Source organism: Tursiops truncatus, chromosome 4, assembly GCF_011762595.2.
Source record: "Tursiops truncatus isolate mTurTru1 chromosome 4, mTurTru1.mat.Y, whole genome shotgun sequence".
NCBI lineage: Eukaryota > Metazoa > Chordata > Mammalia > Artiodactyla > Delphinidae > Tursiops > Tursiops truncatus.
Window position 1 is genome coordinate 56881036 of NC_047037.1, and position 25222 is coordinate 56906257.

The 25222-nt window shown below is 40.6% G+C and overlaps 2 protein-coding genes across 2 annotated transcripts in view; one reads left to right on the forward strand and one right to left on the reverse strand.

Annotated features, from left to right (window-relative positions):
• The window catches only part of USP13 (ubiquitin specific peptidase 13), a 120466-nt gene extending 117274 nt beyond the window's left edge, over positions 1-3192 (forward strand). The window contains exon 21 of the mRNA XM_019946299.3: positions 211-3192. Coding sequence (XP_019801858.1) covers positions 211-304 — 94 coding nt within the window. The 3' untranslated portion in view covers positions 305-3192. The remainder of the gene's footprint in view (positions 1-210) is intronic.
• Positions 3193-10469: 7277 nt separating this feature from the next.
• The window catches only part of PEX5L (peroxisomal biogenesis factor 5 like), a 190307-nt gene continuing 175554 nt past the window's right edge, over positions 10470-25222 (reverse strand). Inside the window, exon 14 of the mRNA XM_073803922.1 lies at positions 10470-19463. Within this exon, the coding sequence (XP_073660023.1) occupies positions 19259-19463 (205 nt within the window). The 3' untranslated portion in view covers positions 10470-19258. The remainder of the gene's footprint in view (positions 19464-25222) is intronic.

A 25222-nucleotide genomic window follows, 5' to 3' on the forward strand; every position in this document is an offset into this window, starting at 1 on the left:
GCTCCTTAGGAACTACTTTTTGATTGAACTTGAGAATAAAAAAGCAGTTGTAATTTCCCACCAGCATTCTGTTTCTTTTTATACAACAGACTTGAGTTTGGTTTATCTTAAACCATCTTGATTAGTTTAAGTATGGTGCAGTAACTTTCTCCTGCAAAGTTTCCTGGAACTGACTTAAATCCATCAAATGCTTCTGTCTTTTGTTTTCAGATGGGTGATCTACAATGACCACAAAGTTTGTGCCTCAGAAAGGCCCCCTAAAGACCTGGGCTACATGTACTTTTACCGCAGGATACCAAGCTAAACCTCAGACGTACAAATTGGCGAGAAGAAGCCATACACCTTTTTAATTTGCCAAAAAAAAAAAGTAAGAAGTTGGGACAGCCAGACATGAGGGAGTACATGGGGTATTTATAGTTTATTTAAAGAACATCATTTGACGCCTTCTGAAGTAGAACCGGGAGGAAATTTCTATTAGTGATGATACACTACTGTAGATAATTTTTCTTTTTATAAATGTTTAAGAAGAGGATGGTTAAAAAAAAAAGTATTCCTGTTGCTGGTGGGGGATCTGCCACTGGTGCATCAACAGCAGGAAGTGCCGCCAATCCTCTGTTCTGCTTTGGGGGTCGGCGATAGTGGCCTCCAGAGGAACCAAGTAATGGGGCCAGTCGTGTCGCCTACCCACCGTAAACAAAAAGCCCACTTTCGTTTCATATCGAAAATCAGTAACTGGGCTGGGCTTTATTTGTGACATAAGTTTTTTTCATGACACACAATGATTTCTGACCTCTCCATGTAGAGTAGATTAGAACATCTACAATGAAAGATATTTTTAATTTAATCATATCAAAATTCATAATACGAGTGTGTGAATGTGTGTGAGAATGCGACTGAGAGTGTGAGACCTTTATAGTCAACTAGAAAATCTGTGACGGGTTGGTTTTTAAAGGTTAAAATAGTTGATAGTAAGCATAGCTGGAAAAAGCAAGTCAATATTTTAAAGAAACTCTAACTCAGGAACAGTTTAAAAAATTAGTTCCCCGCTTAGATTTTCAGGCGTCAAAAGGCGTCCCTTTCAGTGCTGTCCAGAATTCAGTTGGGTTTGTGACATTTGGTCGTGTGAACGCAGATGCCCCCAGCAGCACAGTGTTGTTCTTTGCCAAAGGTAGATGAATTCTGTTTCTCAGCAGCCCTTCCCCCGAGGCATAGTCATGTGTACTGTTAGTTAAAATAGCTGATCTCTTCTTACCATGACACATGACAACTCACTGGAATCATGTTAAGTGCCCCAAATTTGTCTGTAATTTTCTCATCCCCAGCTCTTTGCTTGTCTTCATTTCTATGTGTTCTGGGGCCAGAGTCTCATCTCTGCCCTTTGTTGGCTAATCACCTCCTGACTTACCTTCACTGCTTATCTGCTGTGACCAACAGTGTGATCCTCAGCAGTTTAAGGGTTTCAGGTGCAAAGAAACTATATGACATAATGAAAGACCATCGTTTCCGTTTCGGTGTTTCAGCATTTTAGTTGCAACCTGGGATTAAATCAGAGTTTCAGATGTGATGAAAAAGTGGAACGATAGTGCTCTGTAATTTTCCTACTGCTCTGTACCAAATGCTAGGGTCTCTGGAATTTCTATTTCAGATTATTCAGTCAAATAAAAAAGGACTTATTGCTGTCTGCTTAATATGCATTTGATTGGTAGAAAGGATCTTCCTGGAGACTGTAGGAAAATAAAGTAGAACCAACTGGGTGAAATATAGCACAGAATTCCACAATTCTGTGAAGTCTGGAAGTTGGATTATGACATGTGAGTTATGAACAATCAGGGTTCTGGTTATGATTGGGGCCCTTCTCACAGGAGACGTGAGCAAGGGATGCAGAGCCCGAGGCCTGTGGCCCGTGGACCTGGGTGCGGCCCGTAGCTGGGCAAGTCCCTCATCTTTCCTTATGTGCACAGTGGTGTGATGACCCCCTGCCCTCTCTTTCCGACTGTGCTTTGTGGACCTGGAGAGATCTGATCGCTGACCATTTGAAGAGCAGCAGGTGGTGTGCCCAGTGGGTGGGCCCTAGTAGAGCTTGCTTCCTCTCGCGTCTCTCCTCTGACGTTTTCTTCAGTTCGGGAACAAATGAGATTGGCAGAAGGAGGGAGCTCATGGGGCAGTAAATCTCTACTAAACTCTGCCCACTGGTGTCACCTTTTCACATTGTCTTGGACACCCCAAAGCAGCCCCGCTCGGTGACACGAGTCCCTGATTCCTGCAGAAACCCCCATGCTAAGCAGCCTTACGGAGTCCCGTTTCCTTAGGGCTGTAGTACCATAGAATAGTGACTCCAAACACACATCAAAAGTGACTTCTTTTCACCGCTGTTACAAAGGGAAGGCCTTTTCTGGGGGTGGGAGGGGGATTGGGGCTTTGGATTGAAATGTGGACAAAGTTGGCATGTGTATTTTGAGGAAATTAAAAAATTTTATAATAAAATCTTACAAAGTGAACGGTGTAAAGTCAGTATATAAGATTGCAGGCTCCACATTACTTAATTCATTAAGCAGAAAAAGAAATTTAGCCCTTTTGATACCTAAACCTATCGTAAGAAAGTGGAATATGGCTGCCTTTTTTTTCTCCTCACAAGACAAAGTGCTATTTCTACAAGGCAAAGTTTTGTATATGTGCTGTTCTTTATTTCAGATTGAGAGTTGGGAAAACTGGAGCAAATATTGGTTTTCTTTCATGCTTATAAATGTATTTGTATGTATATCTTAATATATTCAAGGCAGGCTTCCCTGGAATCAGAGTGTGGAATATACTGCTTAATTTTACACACGTATGTCGAGATTATTTATGACTAAAAACTGGAATAATGTGTGTATTTTGTCAACTGCTCATCAGCCTGTTAGGCGTCTTCTGTGTGAGGTGTGGTGGTGTAATTGTGAAAATTCTCACTGCGTGGGTGTATGTGTGAAAGAGAGCACTTTCTTCCTGTAAATATCTTTTGATATCCGTGTGTGCAAAATCCTGATGAATGTGTCTTTGGAAAATACAGCGTATCAAAGTTTTTGTTTTGTCAATTGATCTAAATGCCCACACAACTAATCAGAAATCCAGTTTGGTTCAGGTTGGGATTTTTTTTTCAAGGGGAGAAAAAGTATGGGGGAAGGACTGTTAAAGAAGAGTCATGTTTTAATGCCATTTTATGTCAACATTGCTTTAATGTTCTGAATTGACTTGCTGTTTTCTCCCACCTACAAGAGAATGTGCTTGCCATTGCCCCGTGTTCACCGTGGGCTGTAGGGCGTAGCTTGAGCCTGCTACTCCCAACATTGTTTTTTCCCTTGACCTGAACTGGATGGAGCCTTACCTGCAATTCATAGTGCGAGCACCTGCATTTGTAGCCCGACTCCACTTCTAAGTGTGGTGGGGCCGAGTCGCTTTACCTCTCTAGGCCTTTTTCCTTAAAATGAGTGGGTTAGACCAGATAAGCTCAGAAGTCCCTTTCTGCTCTAGCATTCGGTTCTATTTTTATTTTCCTGCAGTTACTACCTTGGTCAGACATGTAAGACGCGAGGGATCACATAGAGGTTCGATGTTATGGTTCTGGTTTGTTACAGCTTTCGCACCCCACTTTAGAACCTGCCTCGTTTTTAGTGTTTGCCACCCCAACTTCTACTCCCAATTTCTTGGGGAATTACTTTCTTTGGTGATTATCCCATTTTTTTCTCCCACTCCTGAAACTCTCCACTTCCCAGTCGGTAAGGTACTTTGTTACCATCTTCCTCAAAAATGAAAAATCTATTTAAAACACCACCTGCCCTGACAAACCTCAGAACTACCTTCCACTAACTCTGTAACCTTTCTGGAGTATTATCTTATTCTAGTTGAGTCATAGCTATGATCCTCAAATAAGTTTTTCTACCACAGAAAGGATGTCTTTTCATCTGGTAGGCATCACTGTTGCTAAATGACATCATCCGTGTGGGCCGTCAATGGGGAGATGGCCAGTGTTGGGGGCAGGATAGGGGGATAGGATTAGATAAAATGTGATTCTATCCTTCACCTAAGGTCAAAAATCCTAGGTTACAGAACAGGATTCTGTACCCTTAAGTTGATGTATAAGATCGTCCACACAGTGCCATGGAGATTCCCTACTCAGTAAATCATCCTGAAAGAGTTTGTGTCATAATTCTCTAGATCTGTGCTGTTCAGTACAGTTGTCCATGGCCACATGTGGCTAATGACCTCCGGAAATGTGGCTTGTGCACATTGAGGTTGTGCTGTACACAGGAAATGCACGCCAGATTTGGAAGGCTTGGTACCAATAAAAGGGAATGTAAAATATTGCATCAATATTTTATATTGATTATATGCTAAGATGACCATATTTTAGATACATCAAGTAAGATGATATTAAAGTTTCACTTATTCCTTTTGATCTCTTTTTAACGTGGCTACCAAACAAATTGAAATTAGACACGAGTTGTACTTCTGTTGGACAGTGCTCTCCAGACCAGGTGACGTGAGGAGGCAGCGAGGTGCCGTAGGTGTGGAAGGGGGGGGGTCTGCAAAGCATCCAGACAGACAGAAGCAGCACAAACATTTTTTTTGGAGTTGGGAGCAATGTGAGGCACAGAATGCCTTCCAGAAAGCAGATTTTTCTGCATAAGAACCAATATATATATAAGACCCCAATTAAAAACCAAAAGCCAACGAGCCCAAACCCTGTTTCTTCAGCTTTGTCTAGAAGCTGCCAACTCTGCATTTATTTTTCAAGCATCTTCCAGGTGCCAAGGATGTTAGCCACCTGAGGGTGTTGGGCAGATTTGTTTCACTTTGGGCAACATTCTCTTGTGGTTTCTCCTCCCCCGGTATTGTTTTGTCTGTTCAGAGCTGGGTGTGTTGAAATACCATGGAAATCTGGCCGCTCCTCCTGGCCTCAGCTGAGGCTGATCCTGTGGCCCGCGCCTGTCTGCTTGGCAGGTTTTGATGTTGGCGCCTGAAAGAGTTTGTGTTTATTTTGCACTGATCACAGTTGTCGTTTAAAATATCTCAAATGTTTTGGGAGACTATTTGCCTGTGATGGAAAGAGAGATGGATGATTTATTGCTTCAATTGTTTTAAAATTAAAAGCTATTCTCACAATCTGAGGTCCCTTTATGGCTCTCTCTTTTTTTTTTTTTCTTTTGCAAAATGCCACGTAAACCGATTCTGCCTTTTGCAGGTTCTTATCCATCAGTGGAACAGGTAACTTGAGACAGTGACTAATTTTATTTCTTTTCAGGGTTTCTTTGTGTGGCCCCGAGGCTGCCAGGTCCCATCAGTAGTGGAATAGCGTCGATGGCACGATGTTAACTCTGTGAAGGAGGGAGGGGCAGGGCAGGTGGGAGTCTGCTGTCTTTCTCTACTGGGTGCCAAGTTGAATATTGGAATCGATTGTGAGACCTTTCTGTGGTTCCCTGGCTCTCAGTTTGCTGGTGGCTTCCTTAATGCAGGTATAAGCAGAGTCAACACTAGTTGCATCAAGGGATTTCAGCATTTTTATGACATTGTGTTTCTAGGCTGTAATGAGTTTCCTATTGCTGCTGTAAACAAATTACCACAAACTGAGTGGCTTAAAACAATACATTTATTAGGTCAGAGGTCTGGAAATGGGTCTCACAGGGCTAAAAGCAAGGTGTTGGCAGGGAAGCCGTAGGAGAAAATCCATTCCTTCCTTCTTCCAGTTTTGGGAAGCTGTTGGCATTCCTTGGCTCATGACCTCCTGAGAGCATTGGCGTCACTCCAGTGTCTGCTTCCATTGGCACATCTCCTTTACTGGCTCTCCTGCCTCTTTTTTACAGAGACCCTCGGGATTACATTGGGTTCACCCAGATGGTCCAGAATAATCTTCCCATCTCAGGATCCTTAACTTACTCATAGCCGCAGTGTTCCTTTTGGCATGTAAGGTGATTAGGATGTGGATGTCTTTGGGCGGTGGGGGGGGGGGGGGGCTTATTTTGCTTACCATATAGGCTAATTACCACTTAAAATATGTTTATTCAGTGCTTAAAACTTTTAAAAGAATGAACCAATAATGTATTTTTAAAAATCCAAGTGAAGTGACTGACATCAGTGTTGTGCCATCTGTTTTGGTGAGGGAGCAAGAGGAGAAGGAAATGATGGGGGGATAGTGAGGGGTTGTTTACCATTCAGAGAATTGTAAACTTCTAGGCCAGTGTTCGCAAGCCAGCTGCTGTTTACATTCACTTGATGTATCCCGTCGTGTCCAGTGGGAGAGTTTACCAGTGTGTGTATGTGCCGTTTGAACTCATGGTCCAGCTTTTCAAACGTCGTCAGTGGCAAACTTCAGTCACAGTGGAGAAATTTAACAGGAAAATGGTGAGTAATTCTCATCCCCATGCAAGCAATTATTTAAAAATCTACTTTCATTGAGGTAAGGAGGCAGGGTTGGGATAATGGCCAGGGTAGAAGCATATAGACAAGTTCAAATACCTGTTCCCAGCCCAGACTAGCTGTGTGACTTTGGTAAGCACTTAATATCCTGAGACTCAGTCTTCTCATCTGTTCAGTGGGCAGAATAAATACTTGTGATGAGTTATGTAAAGCATCTGACAGTCTGGTGGACACAGGATATTTTTACTGTGGTATTTTATGTCATCATTTTAACCCATGTAGCGTTTTGACTCTGCGGAGGTTTTGACCCATTGTTTCAGTCTAAAACAATTTTTTAAAAATAATCAATTATACCAACATTGATGACTTTTTTTTTCAAAAGTATTTTTCTGGAGATAATTCCATTAAGCAAATTTATTTTGTTCATCTGTATAGCACGGTTCATCATTCAATAACTACTAAACATCTATGTGCTAGGCATTGTTTTTCTTATGTATCAGTAAACAAAGTAGATATGGGTCTCTCTGCCCTTGCTGAGTTAATTTTCTACCAGGGAGAGGCAGATACTAAACACAGGAAGTAAGTAAATATGTTAAAAGCTGTTGAGTTCTATGGAGAAAAGAAGATGTAGATCAGTGGTGGAGGTGCGGGTTGAGGTACGAAATCAGGTACTCAGGGGAAGTGCCTGATCAGGGAAGGCATCATGGGGAGGTGAGATTTGAAAGAAGACTTGAAGGAGGTGAAGGCGTCATCCAAACGTGTTTAAGGGAAGGATATGCTCGGCAGAGGGACAAGCTGGAGCACTAGCTCCGGAGTGGGAAAGTATCTGGTATGTCAGAGAAGCAGCAAGGGGACCACTGTGGTTGGGAGGGAGGGAGGAGTGGGGGAGACTGGTAGGAGAGGAGGAGAGAGGGGGCCAGATCGTCTGAGCCCGGGAGGCATTGGAAGGGCTTGACTCTAGGGTGGAATGGAGAGCCATTACAGGGTTTTGAGCAGAGCAATGACCTGCTCTGACCAAAGTTTCAGGGAGATTGTTCTTTGTTTAGCTTAGATGACAGGAGGGCAAGGACAGAAGTAGGGGCTACTGTGGTAGGCAAGGGGAGAGGATGATGCTCAGAAGGACGGAGGGTAGCAGTGGGGGTAGTGCGGACAGGCAGATTCTGGGTACATTTGAACGTAAGGCCAGTAGAATCTCCTGACGGATAGGATGTGTGGGGTATGAGGGAATGAGAGTAGCTAAGGCTGCCCTTGAAGTTTTTGTTCTGAGCAATTGAATGTAGTTGCAATCAACTAAGGCAGGAGGGTGTGGTGAGGTTACAAGTGGTGGTGGGGAAGGATGGTCAGGAGTCCGGTTTGGGGCAAGCTGAGTTTGAAACTCCTATTAGACCTCCGTGGCTGATGTTGAGTAGGAAGTGGGACATGTCCAACTCTGGACTTTGAGAAGTCTGGACTGTAGATATCAAATTGGGAGTGGTTGGTATCTAAGTGGTTGTTTTTTGTTTTGTTTTGTTTTTTTTGCGGTACGCGGGCCTCTCACTGCTGTGGCCTCTCCCGTTACGGAGCTCCGGACGCGCAGGCTCAGCGGCCGTGGCTCCGCGGCATGTGGGATCCTCCCGGACCGGGGCATGAACCCGTGTCGCCTGCATCGGCAGGCAGACTCTCAACCACTGCGCCACCGGGGAAGCCCTCTAAGTGGTATTTAAAGCCATGGGCATGGGTGGGATCATCAGTGGAGGGAGACAGGAAATAGAAGAGGTCCAGGGACTGAGCCCTTCAACGTAAGTCGGGGAGAAGATGAGCCAGCAAAGGAGACTTGGGACGAGTGACCACCACTGTGCACAGAAACCAAGAGAATGGTGCCTGGAAGTGGAAACCAAGTGAAGAAAGCATCTTGAGGAGGTGAGAGTGACCAAATAAATGTGATAGGCTAAGTAAGATGAGTTCACTGTGAGATTGATCCACTTGGAGTCATGTGTGGTCTCCATGGGAACAGTTTGGGAGGAGAGGCATTGCAGAAAATGAATGCAGACAACTCTTTGGGGAGTTTTGCTACAGAGGAAAGCAAAGAAAGTGGGGTGGTGACTGATAGGGGAAGTGGGTGGGGCTGAGAGAAGTTCTTCCTTTTAAATATGAGAAATAAGATGGTCAAACAGAAAGTACAGTGTGGAGGATGTAGGAGGGTGAGGGGAGAAGTGCTGATTCGCTGTTCTTGAACAGGCAAGAGGTGATGGAATCTGGTGCCAAAGTCAGAGCTAACTTTAGGCAGGGCCTGGAAGACCTGTGTGGGGATGGGAGGGAGGCAGAGACCCAAGTGCAGATGCCACGGTGAGGAGACCAGGAGACTGCCATGAGTCTGGGAGTTCTTTCCTGCCATCGTTTTCTAGGAAAGTAGGAAGCAAGATGCCCAGCTTAAGAGGGAGTGTGTGGGAGATGGGATTTGAGGAGAGAGGAGAAGGTAAGAAGAGTCACCCAGTTGAACTCTTCCCAAACTTTGACATTTTCCTTTCTATTTTAATGAACTTACTTTGTTAACAATTCTGTAAATTTTATAAGGACAGTCTGTCATCAGTTTTTCAGTCCTCATCAATTTTTCTCTATTATAAATTTTGCTATTGCAAATTCCCCTTTGCAGCCATTATTTCCACTGGATCCAGCTCTACCAGGTCAAATTTTGCAAATCTAAATTTTGTCAAGACGATTTTGTTGTTCTTTATCAATTTTTAACCGATAGCAAATTTTACTATGAGCAGGGCTAGCCATTGTCTTGGAAATTTCTCTCAAGCCTACTGTTTCCCAGGTCAGTTTTTGCTGTTCTTTTAGTATTAAATGTACTCTTTAGTCTGTTGTTAATCTCTAAGACCTTTTTTTCACCTGGCACAGTTTTTGAGATTATGTTAATTATTTGCAGAAATATTAATTATGGACTGGATACAATTATCAGTAGAGCAAAGGCTTAGGACCTGGGTGCCCGCTGAAGTTAAAACGGCAAAATAGAAACACCCGGCCAAGGAATCCGGCACATGGTAGGTTTCAGTAAATGTTTGCTTCCTTTCTGTTTCCCTTTCAGAGAACTGGGCCTGGGAAGGCTGTACTGCCTGGATTCCACTTTTCTAAACTCAGTGGGCAAACTCAAGCAGGGCGCCTACTGAGAATCAGTAGTTTAGTTCCACAGGGCAAAATACTAAAATTAACCATCGGTGCCTAAAGTTCTGATTCCTTAAGATGATTACCAGGCGGCATTATTGGTTATGTGGTGTAAGTAAAGGAAAAATACGTCAGTCCTTTGTGAGCCCTAAAGTGCTGGCTAGATGAGGTATTACCTTAAGGCGCCCTGTAAGGAAATGTAAAAAGAACTATTCAGACCTTGGTCTGCTTTTGAATACACACACGGAGTGAAGCAGCTATTTGAGGAGATTAATATTCATGTTTAAAAAGTGGCGGGGGCGGGCTTCCCTGGTGGCGCAGTGGTTGAGAGTACTCCTGCTGACGCAGGGGACACAGGTTCGTGCCCCGGTCCGGGAGGATCCCACATGCCACGGAGCGGCTGGGCCCGTGAGCCATGGCCGCTGAGCCTGACCGTCCGGAGCCTGTGCTCCGCAACGGGAGAGGCCACCACAGTGAGGCCCGTGTACCGCAAAAAAAAAAAAAGTGGCGAGGGCATAGGAGACATAAAAATGGTTTGAGTTATGCGAGAGGTGGGAAGAGGAGCCGCAGTTCACCACTAGGTAGACGGAACTTTACTGCTTATAGAGTAACAGTGAAACAGGAAAGAAAGAGGTACAGCTTGATTTCACAGAGAAAAGAGAATCCCACCAAGGTTAAGTGCTGCCTCAGGTGGAAAGAGAGGGCAGTGAAGAGGGAGAGCTTGTCCCCAACTCCACTTGGCTGGCTTCTTGTCGTTCAAATCTCAGCCCAAATGTCAGGTAAGAGAAACCTTTCCTGACCACCTGTAGATGAAGGAGCCCCAGTCACTCTCATACGTTACTTGCCTTGTTCTTCTAGCGCTTTGCATTGCAGCACGTGGCATTCTTATTTGTTAAAGTATTTGTTGAGCTCTCACAGAAATCTAAGCTCTTCAAGGGCTTGATTTGATTTAATTTCCACTGTCCTGCACTAGAACAGTACCTGTACTTAGTAGGTGCTCAAATATTTGACTGACAAAAATAAAAAGACCCTAAAACAAATATATTTTAATACTTTTATTCTAAAAAAAAATCACAAAATCCAGTTGCAGGTTAAATAATATTTTAGTCTTTAAAAATTAACAAAGGAGGAAGATCTTTGTTTTGTATCTAAAAGTGCATTCCTATTTCCAGATAACTTATGCAAAATCATAGGTAGTGATATTCGATAAAAGGACCTTCTAACCAGTAGTACAAATTGGATTCCATTTGACTTGAAGCAATTCTGATCCCCGTATCCCATTTTGAAAGATTTCTGAAAAGACCTTGAAGCCACAAAGTTTATTGAAAACATAGTTTAAAATTGCACAAATATACAATTTAATAATGTGAAAAAGGAAGGGCATGCTTCCAATAGTAGTACAAAAATACTACCTTAATCTTGGTACTTTGCAAATTATAAGCCAATGGAGTAAATTAAACACATCAATATGATAAGAGATTTTTATGGTAGTAATTTTATTTCAAAGAGCAACACAGGGGAATACTAAGATGAAATCTTAATACCCAACAGAGTTGTGCTATGATATATAATATTTCACTAAATACACAGGTATGTTATCATGTAGTATGCCAATAACTTATGCTCCCGCTTCCACTGCCATTAATTTACTATAGGTCACTTAATTTGGATTGGTTTTAATTTAAAAACTCAATGTAAACATTTAAGGTTAAATTTTTTTGTTATCTACTTCAGATTAAAAATGAAATCCCAAGATTTTAAACATTATTGAGCATAAGGAAGCATCATAGAAGAATTTGTCTCAAACAGTATTTTAGCTTAGATATGCAATATTCATAGATATACAAAATATATAGAAATATCTTTTCTAAATAGTTAATAAATGCTTTTTATAGTTTGTAAAAAGTTTACTAAATTAATCAGATTTTCAACAAATGTAAACAAATTTGGGCAATGAAAATAGAAGAGGGTTTGGGTTAGATGATTAGATGATATGGGGATGGGGAATTGAAAATAATTAGTAAAATTTAGGTTTGCTATATTTCCTTTACTGCTAACACATTCAATCATGAACATATTTCTCACGTGGTACAATTCTTTTGTGGTATTTTTATATATCTCAGTGAAATACTGAGTGTGTATATTCTTTAGTTCTTTTCGTGTCGTACCATTTTCCTCTCCAAGAAATTCAAAGACAAGACACACACACACAGTTCTTTGGTGAGCAAAGAACTGCCTCATTCTTTTTTTCATCTTAATATTATTTTGAGTGCAGGTTTCTCAACCTTGAGAACCTTGAGTGCAAGTGTCCCAATGAGCCTGTCAGGGTTTTGCTGTGACATTCTACAGTGCTACAAGAGTTCTCTCTTGGAGAGCAGTCCTAAGAAAACAGTTCTGAGATTGAGGATTGGGGCACTTGTTTCCAGAATGTTATTCGGGTATGTCTGCAGAGGGTACCGGTAGCGGAAACTTGTATTCAAGGCAAAATGGAGAGTTATGTGAAATCTCACACTTTTCTCCTCTTAGCTGTTTAATGCCTCCACACAATGGTCTTGGCTGGGTGCTTGGGGGATTCTGTCTTGGAGCTCATCTGCATGTGTGTTGGGGTGTAGGGTACGAAGTGGTGACAAAGCTGTCGCTAACTAAAGACACCCCCATTGTCTTACTGAGCTTTGTTCCCTCCATTTCTGGTTTCCTTGTCCTTATTTTTTCCGGAAGCCGGGGCCACAGAAAAGGTCAGTGGGAGGACTTTAGAGTTGGTTCTGAGTGACCGTGAAATCACCTCATCAACCCTGAATTTCAGTGCTTTTAGACGGATTGACCAAGTCCAGTTTCTCAAGGGACGTGGCCCAAGTAGCTCACTTACCATACAAATAGGGCCGTGTTGAGGACAGTGGTGTGACAGACACCCCACATACTACGTGACATTTGTGGAAATTAAGGCCCCATGTCCACTTTGCCTTATGATGGTTTTCATGTACCCGACGTTACCTTAACCTCCCCACCTTATTTAGAATGTCAGCATTTCTAAATTAGAAAAGCTCGAAATGCACTATTCAGAATTTAGAACCCAAAACTGTGCTGAGGCAATCAACATGATTTTGTTCAGTAGCATTCAGACAGGTGGATTTTGTTTCTATTTTGCATCTGTTGTGCCTCAGCCGGTTCTTAAAAATCGTTTGGATGTCTAAAGACCTGGACTCCTCGCAGGATTAGGTTGGCACTGGCTGCAACACTGCATAAACCAGCCATGTGAATCTCAAGGACAGGATATTTAAAAGCAAGTAGAAAAACTAGAACACAAAGTTCATGAACAAGTTCCTTGTTCAGAAGCAAGGAAATATAAGCTAACCTATGAGACTGACTTAATCATGCACTGGGTAAATTTACATTCAGTAAAGTTATTTTGCATGCTTTGGTTAATATCTGAGTAGGCAGATTTGCAAGTGCTAATGCATGCTTTATTTTGGTATGTGAGGTTATATGTTTCATTTTTTAAAAACTGCCTTTTTACAAACCTTATGCCAGAGTTCATCTACAAACCCTCTTAAAAAATATATAGATCTGTCTACTTCTTAGTTCAAAACAGTTTAATTTCAACCAGTTCTATAAATACTGAAATGATCAGGAAATGGTGCAGTAAAATCTGGCGAGGGAATACATTTGAAATTATTTTTACAAAGTTGAAATCATGCATTGCATGTGTAATAATTTCTAAAACAGAAGGCCTCAGAAAGATGGCACACAAATTAAGCCTTCAGAATACCCTGTTACTAGAATGCTTCTAGAAGCATTTCAAGAAATAAAACAACCACCACCACAACAACTAACTTATTACAGTCCAGCCGATTCAGGGACAAATGAGGAAGGGACACAAAACAACCATCTTGCTTTTTCTCTCTATTCCCAAGGAGCTCACAGACAAACAATGTTTATGGTACAGAGTTTGGGAGCTCCTGTTATAAGTAGGACTAGCTACAGTTGTATTCAAGTCTTGCCTGTATAGCACAAATACACTAGAAAGATTTACATGATATTAATGTCTAGACATGGTGCTAAGATTTAACATAATAGTTCCTTCAAAGAAAAGAATGAGGCAAGTGGCAGAAACCTCTGAAAGTGAGTGGGTACTGGACATTCCAACCCAGTTAAGTATCACAAATTTGCCATTCTAGTTGAAATACAGATGAACTGAGAAAGCACAGCTCATAGTTTTCTACTAACGTTTCCTGGTGGATAAGATCTGCCTTTCTTTCAAGGAGTCATCAGGAGTGAGCTTGGGAGAAAGCAAAGGGAATGATGACTCAATGTGATTGGCCCAGTAAGTGGATGCCTTATTTCTCCTTTTCCCTAACCCTCCTCCACCTCACTGTGAAGGTACAGGAGCACATAGAAATAGCTCACTAGACACAGTTATATTTTGAAATTCAGCAATGATCCCTGGCTTTCTCTGCATTTTCATTCCATTGACTAGTGAAATTGGTCCTCAAAAGTCACGTTTATGAAATTGAGTGGTCATTCTAGTAAAGTATTACCAACTTCTAAGAGATCTTAGGCTATTTATTACTCAGTAACACAAAAGATACTCAACGCCTTCCCAGAATGCCCCAGAAGGTAACCCAAAACACCCTACCTACCCTTTCAAATGGAAAGAGTAATTTAAATGACAATTTCACACCATGGAGATAAGATGCCAGAAAACAGTGCTGCCTTAAAAAATGTGTCACAGTTAAAACAAAATGTATACAATAAAGACTGTTCTAAAATCTTGCTACTTTATTTTTGGTGGTGCCCTGATTTCTATAAACTTTCATGTGCTTTCTAGTAACTGTTTTTATTAAATTTTGTTTAAAAGTCTCACTGTATAAATGAATTTATTTACAAAACAGAAACAGACCCAGATTTTGAGAACTTAGGGTTACCAACAGGGAAACATGGCAGGAGGGATAAATTAGGAGCTTGGGATTAAAATACACACACTACTATACATAAAATAGATACCCAACAAGGACCCTGTATAGCACAGGGAGCGCTACTCAATGTTCTGTAATAAGCTATATGAGAAAAGAATCTGAAAAAGAAAGAATATATGTATAACTGAATCACTATGCTGTACACCTGAAACTAACACAACATTGTAAATCAACTATACTCCAATAAAATAAAATAAAAATCAAAAAAGTATTATTGAAGGAAAGGTATCCCATGCTCTTGGATTAGAAGAATTAATATTGTTAAAATTGCCATATTACCCAAAGCAATCTACAAATTTAATGTGATCCCTATGTAATTACCCATGATATTTTTCACAGAACTAGAACAAATAATCCTAAAATGTATATGGATCTGTAAAAGACCCAGAGTTGCCAAAGCAATACTGAGGAAAAAGAACAAAGCAGGAGGCATAACCCTCCCACACTTCAGACAATATTACAAAGCTACAGTAATCAAAACATCATGGTATTGGCACAAAAACAGACATAGGGATCAATGGAACAGAATAGAGAGCCCAGAAATAAACCCACACACTTACGGTCAATTAATCTTTGACAAAGGAGGCAAGAATATAAAATGGAAAAAAGACAGTCTCTTCAACTAGTGGTGCTGGGAAAGTTGGACAGCCACATGTAAATAAATGAAGTTAGAACACACCTTCTCACCATGCACAAAAATAAACTCAAAATGGCTTATAGACAAATATAAGGTGTGACACCATAAAACTCCTAGAAGAGAACATAGGCAATACATTCTCTAACATAAATCGTACCAATGTTTTCTTAGGTCCGTCTCCCAAAGCAATAGAAATAAAATAAACAAATAGGACCTAATCAAACTTATAAGTTGTTGCACAGCAAAGGAAATCATAAGCAAAGCAAAAAGACAACCTACACACTAGGAGAAAATATTTGCAAGTGATGTGACCAACAAGGTCTTAATTTCCAAAATGTACAAACAGATCATACAACTCAACAACAAAAGAAACATTCCAATCCAACAATGGGCAGAAGACCTAAATAGACATTTCTCCAAAGAAGACATCCAGATGACCAACAGGCACATGAAAAGATGCTCAACATCAATAATTATTAGAGAAACGCAAATCAAAACTATAATGAGGTACCACTTCACACTGGTCAGAATGGCCATCACTGAAAAATCTACAAATAACAAATGCTGGAGAGGGTGTGGAGAAAAGGGAACCCTCTTGCACTGCTGGTGGGAATGTAAGTTGGTGCAGCCACTATGGAGAACAGTATGGAGGTTCCTCAAAAAACTAAAAACAGAGTTACCATATGATCCAGCAATCCCACTCCTGGGCATATACCCAGAGAAGACTATAATCCAAAAAGATACATGCACCCCTATGTTCATAGCAGCACTATTCACAATAGCCAAGACATGGAAACAACCTAAATGTCCATATAAAGAAGATGTGTTACATGTATACAGTGGACTACTACTCAGCCATAAAAAAGAACGAAATAATGCCATTTGCAGCAACATGGATGGACATAGAGATTATCATACAAAGTGAAGTAAATCAGAGAAAGAAATACCATATGATATCAGTTATATGTGGAATTTAAAATATGACACAAGGGGAGGAAGGGATAGTTAGGGAGTTTGGGATTGACATGTACACACTGCTGTATTTAAAATGGATAACCAGCAAGGGCTTACTGTATAGCACAGGGAACTCTGTTCAATATTATGTAACAACCTAAATGGGAAAAGACTTTGAAAAAAAAGAGATACATGTGCTTGTATAACTGAATCACTTGCTGTACACTGAAACTATCACAATATTGTTAATCAACTATACTCCAATATAAAATAGAAAGTAAAAAAAATGGGAAAAAAGATACAAATCAAAAGAGAAACAGACTCAGACAGAGATCAGACTTGTGGTTGCAAAGCAAGGTAGTGGGAGAGGGATGAATTAGGAGTTTGGGGTTAGCAGATGCAAACTATTATATGTAGAATGGATAAACGACAAGGTCCTACTGTATAACACAGGGAACTATATTCAATACCCTGTGATAAACGATAATGGCAAAGGATATAAAGAATGTATACATATGTATAACAATCACTTTGCTGTACAGGAGAAACTAACAGATCATTGTAAACCAAATATACGTCAATTAAAAAAAATATTGGAAAACTCCTTGGGCAACAATTCTGCGCTTCTTGACAGGTAACAGCCTATGAAAATCTTGGTTCTGACTTACACAGGTGTCTTGCAGAAAATCTTACTGAATGCTCTGCACATGATCCAATTATGACGGGAATGGAAGGTTGTCTCCTCTAACGCAACTCTTTGGAGCTCGAAGTTACTTTGTATTCCGAAAGCAAAATAAAACTTGGGCAGCAAAATTTGCCACCACTTAGCAACAATCAAATCAAAACATCCCACATTTACCCTACTGTCAGTCTTTAAATTGTTACTGATCTCATGTAGGTAGTGCCAGCAAGGCTAAGAAAACAGCCTATCGTTATTGCAAAATTCAGTGACTGCTGAAAGTATACAATGACACCATAAATAGAACACGTGTGAAGTTTGCTCCTAATGGACTATGATGGATGCACGTCAGCTGGCCAGCCAGTGAATGCACAGGGATTGGGAGGAAGAACATGCACAGAATGGATGCTATTCTATCGGGGATATTCAAGCAGGCAGCTGTCATGGGTTGGAGACTGGGCCCCAAGAGTCTTTCCCCAGACTGAGTTTCTAAGATGCTAAATTTCTAAAGGATACCGTTTATTCTTTGGAAAATATTGTTGAGTTTTATCTTGCTTCTCAGACTTCAGTGAAGGAGGCCAAGTCTGGGTTGTGACTCCTGCCCAGCAGTGAATGCCTTAATGCCCTGCCTCCTGCTGGCCAGCTGGAGGCATCACCTAGCCCAGGTGGGCTTTGACATGAAGGTAAATGCCTGGCACCACCATAGTGCCCTCAACTCTTTGTCTTTATGAACTAGAATAGGTTATGATGTATGGAAGCCTCAAGTGGTTTCATGTGTCCCTGGGATCCCTTCCTACCCACCGAGACTTCCAACATAACGGAAGAGAGGATTTCTGCCTGTACCTGGAGTTCGATGTCTCAGCATGTATATACATTTCCAATCCCCTCTCCCAGTAGAAGCTAACTCCCCAATCAATTATACTCTTGACCCAAATGCTGTTTTGCAGGGTAACTATAATCACGAATGTAACCAGCTGTTACTAACCAAAGAATATGAAGAAAAAGTTGGGATCAGATTGCTTTGGGGAAGATTCTGGAAGAAGGAAGGAGACACAATAAAGAAGAATGGGACAACTTCCCAGGATAAATTACTAGAATTGGACCATCAGTGAAATTATATTTTGGTTACCATTTTGCAAAAAATTTTTCTAATTCTTTAAAAAATGGTGTCTTTCCAACTAATCACCAAACTCCCAACAGACACAAAACGCTCTGAAGAACTGAGTGGAATATAACCAATTAAACATCACCACCAGCAGAAAATTCCTGATGCTTGACAAATGTTCAAAGTGAACGCCAGGCATGCATCTTTCATATTAAACCACTGACATTCAGTGAGGTTCAGCTAGAAAATATTGATCTTCTATCACTTAGAATGCAAAAGGGTGAGCAGTGCAGATTATTATGGAACTAAGAAAACACATAATTTTAAGGAAAAGATGTATTTATCACTTTTAAATACTATTTAAAATGTTAACAATTTAAAAGGAATATTAACTGTGCAGAGCAGTTAGAAAGCAAGGAAAATACGACATTTAAGCAAGTTAATGTTAACTCAGTAGAAATCACAATATCATCAAACTTCCTTCCTGCACAGAATTTGTGAAGAGGTACTACTTTATCTCTTGCTTCAGTTCATACAGTCCCAGAAAAGCATGTGAATAAGATCTGTGTTTGACATACTACACCCCATGTCATATCTGCTTTAAGAAAAACGTTCCTTCAAAACCCTACGCTATGAAAAACTATTTTCAGGAATTGTTATTTGGTCCGTTGATCAAACAAGGCTGAGTTCTCTAATCTTTTACCTCCAGGTTAAAAATTGGAGCAACAAAACAAAACTCCAGCAAGGCAAAAATATTAAAGTGCATATATACAATCCCAGAAAAGTTTTGATTGGGAAGAGCAAAAATTTCTAGTGCAAAAACTGCTTTTGCCAGCAAAGCTCGCTCTCTGGAATCAAAGGGCAACAATAAAAGTTAAAATTGGAACAGGTTTAAGCAATGCCTCTCTTTAGTCAAGAGTTAATATATGTGCATGCACCTTGGCCCAAACTATGTTCAATCTGGTAAAAGGGGGAATTTCAGGGGACAGTTCAGAAACACAATTCCCTGATCCAAGGCAGTGCTTTCTCCAGGTGTCCCATGAGCAAGTTCCTTAGATGTGTCATCAGCTGCAAGTGGGGACAAAACCCCAAAGAACTTGCAATATGCTTGCAGCTTCTGAAGAGTATTCACACGGTTACTTAATCTTGGTTTGTGTCTATCAATTCTTCTTCTGAGCCCGACCTTGACTATATAATGTTTTGTGCTTTTGGATCTGAACAGAGACTGGGCATTGTCTGTAGGAATTCCCTTGGGTTATATCACCATAGCCTTTTGAACATCCATTTTATCCTTTTTGGAATTCATAATGAAATAGTTTTGCGTTTCTCAGTACAATTACACAGATCAGGGATTCTTTTTATTTTTTTCTTTTCCATCAAGGATCCAAGTTGAAAGCTCTCAGGAGGACATCCAGGTCACCGAGATTAGCTGCCTGGAAGAGTTCTGGTTGGTCCATCAGAGAAAGGGCAATTCTGAGGGCAGCCCAGATATTCCCAGAGATTGCAGGATGAGGAACTTGCTGTTGATTCCTGCTCTTTCTTTGCAAACTGAGGGCAGTGAGAAAATTGCTGACCGCTTCTCTAAGAGGGTAGAAAAACAGGCATTTAAAAATGCAACAGATTTCAGAGTTAGCAAACTTAGAAATAAATGAATTAAGTTATCTTAGTCTAAAAATCCTAAATCACCTCTCTGGTGTTTTGGATCATCAGGTGAACAACTTTCTGATTCTCTCATTATTCCTCTGTGAAAAGTCGTTGTTAAATATAGTGAAGTCAGAAAAAAGGAGAGCAAACTTTATTTTAGGTATGTCATGTGGGACAGGAAGAATAATAGCAAAACCATTGCTAACTCATTAATGCATTTGATTTTCCCCTACTCCAGGAATGATTTGAAGACTCAATACATCTGCAGATGTGATTTATATAACCAGAGGAGGCATCTGGCCTTACTCAGAAACGAAGTAGCTTAACTTTTCTCATTAGTTTAAGTTTTCTCAAAGTAGGAGGCAGCCGGGCTGAGTTGAGTTTTTTATCAAAGCAGCTGGACTTGGATCCCAGTTGTTTAGCCTTAGGCATATTTCTTCTCCAAGCCTCAGTTGCCCCAGCTGTATTACAGGGAGAATAAAAGTCATTTTAAAGCCTTGCTGTGAGGTGCAGCTGAATCATTTATGTGAAAGCTCCTATCATTAAGTTAGGTCAGTAGTTCTTCATGTGGTCTGGGGATCAGTGAGGTCAAAATTATTTTTATAATATTACTGAGATGTCATTTTACCATTTCACTCTCATTTTCTCATGAATATACAATGGAATTTTCCAGTGACTATATGATGTGTGATATCCCAATAGACTGAATGCATAAGCAGAGGTGAGAATGTGTCTTCTATAAGCAACATATTAAAGAAATTTGTAAAAATGATAAAAGAGTGTCACTCTTCACTAAACTGTTTTGGAGAATAATTTTTTAAATAAAATATATAATTCATGTTAACATGTAATTAGTTTATTTTTAAATGAATCTCAAACTTTTCTCTGTTTCTAATATGGTAAATATTGATAGGTGTAACCCACATAAACAAAAGCCCCTCGAGGTTCTCAATAATTGTTAAAAGTGGAAAGGGGTCCCAAGAATACAAAGTTTGTGACCCACTGAGTCAGATGCTGTCCAGAGGCCTAGCTCCCGTGGTCCATTACCGTGCTCTGTTGCTTGCGTGCCCGGTGTACCGGCCGGGACTGCCCCCTTCAGCTTTCCTGTCACCTAGGAACGTGTAATATGTATCTGACAAACTTGTCTTTGCTAAGAATGAGGCCTCTTTCACTTGTATCTTCTGTACTCTTCTTAAAAGCTTTTCACATACTTGATCTCATTTAATTCTACGAGGTAGTTTAGCATCTGGTAAGAAACCATAAAGAAAGCGAGGCTGGATTTCTGATTCCAATGCACACGATCCAGGCATTTGCTCATCTATATTGTTAGATCTGCCCAGAAGTAAAGGGCAGTTGGGGAATGGTTGCGCTGTAGGTAGCAACCTGGGTAATGGAAGGGAGTGTTCTCATCAGCCCTCTTCTGGGTTTCTTGTAATCAAGGAAGAGAAGAGGATTGATAGCAGATGCACACGGAGAGTTTACTTTGGAGGCCCTTTCTGGCTTCCTCGGCACAGGAAGGCAGCTCGAATGACAGTGACTCCAATTCCTCTCATCATCCTAGGCCTGTAAGAACTCTGGGGAAGGAAGATGCTGGAAGGCCCTCCTGCATGCCCTCCTGCACAGGCTGCTCCTGCCCCGATGTGTGGCACTGGTCTCCGAGGGCCGTGGAGAGTAACAGAATAGTCGAACCTGTTAGCCTCGTCAAGCAACTCCAGGTTTTCTCACGAAGATAGTCTAAACCTTTTGCCCAGCTTGAGAACTCAAGAGGCCTTTGAGGGGACTCAGAAGACTACGTGTACAAGTGGGAATAGTTTTCAAATGCTACACACATATATGTATGAATAAGTTTAAATTGTTTTAAATGTTATGTCACGATTAATAAAAAGCACATTCATTTAAAAGTATTCTTCATTTTATAGTAGCTCTCCCTCATTATACTAATACTAAAAACATCACATATCAAATGGGATGAGATTTCTGTTTTTAATTAAAAAGAGGTCCTCACTTTTGAAAAGGTTAAGATTTTTTTGTCTAAGTTCTACTTTGAAGTTCCTACTGACAAAAGGGTAGCATTTTAAGCTCCACCCAGGTTTCACGCCAATTTCCTCTCCTTATTTCAATTGTATACAGTAGGAGGAGAGGGCTCGCCTTTGACTCTGTACAGAACGTGTGAGATGAGAAATAGCGCATGTTATAGCTACATACACAGACACCTGCGGTTCTTGAGGGAGAAGCCCCAAGACTGGTGGATACCAACTCCTGGCTTTCTTCTGGGCCACATCTCTATTGAGGGTTGTTATTTCCTAAGCACCCACTTATACCGCAAGTGAAACTTATTTTCAGAATGCATTTAAGGCTTATGTCTCTCTTGATGGCCTTTTTTCTCAGGAAAAAATGCAAGATGTTTATTACTTCACAAAATTTCCCGTATTCTACATGACAATAAAAGACCCACACATTTTAGCCAAAACACTTTGCTATTCCAAAGTATCTGTTTGATTCAAGTGGACAGACTTAGCAAACAAGAATACAGGATGCACAGTTAAATTTGAATTTCAGATAAACAATGAATAATTTTCAGTATAAGTACATCCCATGCAATATTTGGGAAATACTTATCTTAAAAACATATTTGGTATTTATCTGAAATTCAAATTTAGCTGGGCATTCTGCATTTTATCTGGCAACCCTAAAACTGACTTGCTCTTATACAGGAGACTTTCTGCTTGAGATAAAAAATTCACACCTCAACAAAGTTTGTCCATTTCTACCTATTATGGATTTTCATGGCCTCCTGCAAATAGTTGCCCTACTGAGTCTTACATCTGTGAATGTCAAGAAAATATTTTATTGGCCCCTCAAGTATTTTTTTCTACACTAAGGAGTTACAATTAAAACTCATCCTAAAGCTTTAGAAAATTTACATGCTAAAGGAGGCCTTTCTAAAGCTTAATGTGTAAACCAATGAAATTAGAACACTCACTCCCTCATACCATACACAAAAATAAAAAACTCAAAACGGCTTAAGGACTTAAATATAAGATATGACACCATAAAACTCCTACAAGAGAACATAGGCAAAACATTCTCTGACATAAATTGTACCAATGTTTTCTTAGGTCAGTCTCCCAAGGCAAAAGAAATAAAAGCAAAAATAAACAAATGGGGCCTCATCAAACTTATAAGCTTTTGTACAGCAAAGGAACCATCAACAAAATGAAAAGACAACCTACGGAACGGGAGGAAATGTTTGCAAATGATGCAACCGACAAGGGATTAATCTTCAAAATATACAAACAGCTCATACAGCTCAATAGCAAAAAACCATACAACCTAATCAAAAAATGGGCAGAAAACCTAAACAGACGTTTCTCCAAAGACGACATACAGATGGCTAACAGGCACATGAAAAGATGCTCAACATCGCTAATTATTAGAGAAATGCAAATCAAAACTATAATCACACCGGTCAGAATGGCCATCATCAAAAAGTCTACAAATAATAGGGACTTCTCTGGTGGCACAGTGGTTAAGAATCTGCCTGCCAGTGCAGGGGACATGGGTTCGAGCCCTGGTCTGGGAAGATCCCACATGCAGCTGAGCAACTAAGCCCGTGTGCCACAACTACTGAGCCTGTGCTCTAGAGCCTGTGAGCCACAACTACTGAGCCCACGTGCCACAACTACTGAAGCCCATGTGCCTAGAGCCCATGCTTCTCAACAGGAGAAGCCACCGCAATGAGAAGCCCGCGCACCACAACGAAGTAGCCCCCACTCACTGCAACTAGAGAAAGCCCACGCGCAGCAACGAAGACCCAATGACCCAACACAGCCAAAAATAAATAAATAAATTTATTAAAAGAAAAAGTCTACAAATACAAATGCTGGAGAGGGTGTGGAGAAAAGCGAGTCCTTGTACACTGTTGGTGGGAATGTAAACTGGTGCAGCCACTATGGAAAACAGTATGGAGTTTCCTTAAAAAACTAAAAATAGAGCTACTGTATGATCCAGCAATCCCACTCCTGGGCATATATCTGGAAAAGATGAAAACTCTAATTTGAAAAGATACATGCATCCCATTGTTCATAGCAGCACTATTTACAATAGCCAAGACATGGAAACAACCTAAATGTCCATTGACAGACGAATGGATAAAGAAGATGTGGTGTGGTATACACATACATACACACACACACATGCACACACACAATGGAATATTACTCAGCCATAAAAAAATAAAAAAGAACGAAATAGTGCCATTTGCAGCAACATGGATGGACCTAGAGATTATCATACTAAGTAAGTCAGTCAGAGAAAGACAAATATATGATATCACTTATTTATGGAATCTAAAAAAATGATACAAATGAACTTACTTACCAAACAGAAACTGACTCACAAGACACAGAAAACAAACTTATGGCTACCAAAGGGGAAACGTGGGGGAGAGATAAATTAGGAGTTTGGGATTAATAGATACACACTCTATATATAAAATAGATAAACAACAAGCATTTACTGTACAGCACAGGGAACTATATTCAATATCTTGTAATAAACTATAATGGAAAAGAATCTGGAAAAATATATATCTGAATTACTTTGCTGTACACTAGAAACTAACACAACATTGTAAATCAACTATACTTCGATTTTGTTTTAAAAAGGCCTCCTTTAGTGAACTCAATATGTCTATGTGTACATATGCATTTATTTACATCTCTCCTTGCTCCAAAAGAAGGGCCTAAGGTGTCATAAAGTACATAAGAACCAACCTAGTCAGTGAATAAAGGTAGTAAAGATAAAATCAGGTTAGGGAAATCAGACAGAGCCAGGAATGAAGCTAGTATATGGAACGGACAGCACAGATTTGACTCCGGCCCTTTGTGGAGCTGCGGTAAAGAGGGCCTCTGCAGTGGCACATTTCACAACATCCACAAAATAAAACAAACCTGCTGCTCAGGAATCACTCAGCTATTCTTGGTTTTGACCTAAGATCCTCATAGAAGACAGAGTGTAATCCAGTGACTAATGTTCTCTCTAAGATCCTTTGAGTATAAATGCAGCAACTAGTTTCTAAAGCTTCAATATTTGCCAGTGGCACAATGCTCTAACGCAGTTCAGAGACAGCAATTCTTCAGATGTCAAAAGACCGCAATCCAGTTATGCAGCTCTCTCATGACTTATCTAAATAATAATAATAATCATGATGATGATGGCAATGGTAACACTCATAATAATAGTGCCTACTAGGTATTGAGCAGCTGCTCTGTGCTAGGCAATTACATTTAACCTGCACAATAATCCTGCAAGGGGGATTCCCCGGTGGCACAGTGGTTAAGAATCCACCTGCCAATGCAGGGGACACGGGTTCGAGCCCTGGTCTGGGAAGATCCCGCATGCCGCGGAGCAACTAAGCCTGTGTGCCACAACTACTGAGCTTGCGCTCTAGAGCCTTCGAGCCACAGCTATTGAAGCCCACGTGCCTAGAGCCCGTGCTCCGCAACAAGAGAAGCCCGTGCACCGCAACAAAGAGTAGCCCCCGCTCGCGGCAACTAGAGAAAGCCCATGCACAGCAACGAAGACCCAGTGCAGCCAAAAATAAATAAATAAATTTACTAAAAAAAAAAATAATAATAATCCTGCAAGATAGATACTATTACCTCTTTGTTTTTATGAAAGTGAAGAAATTGAGG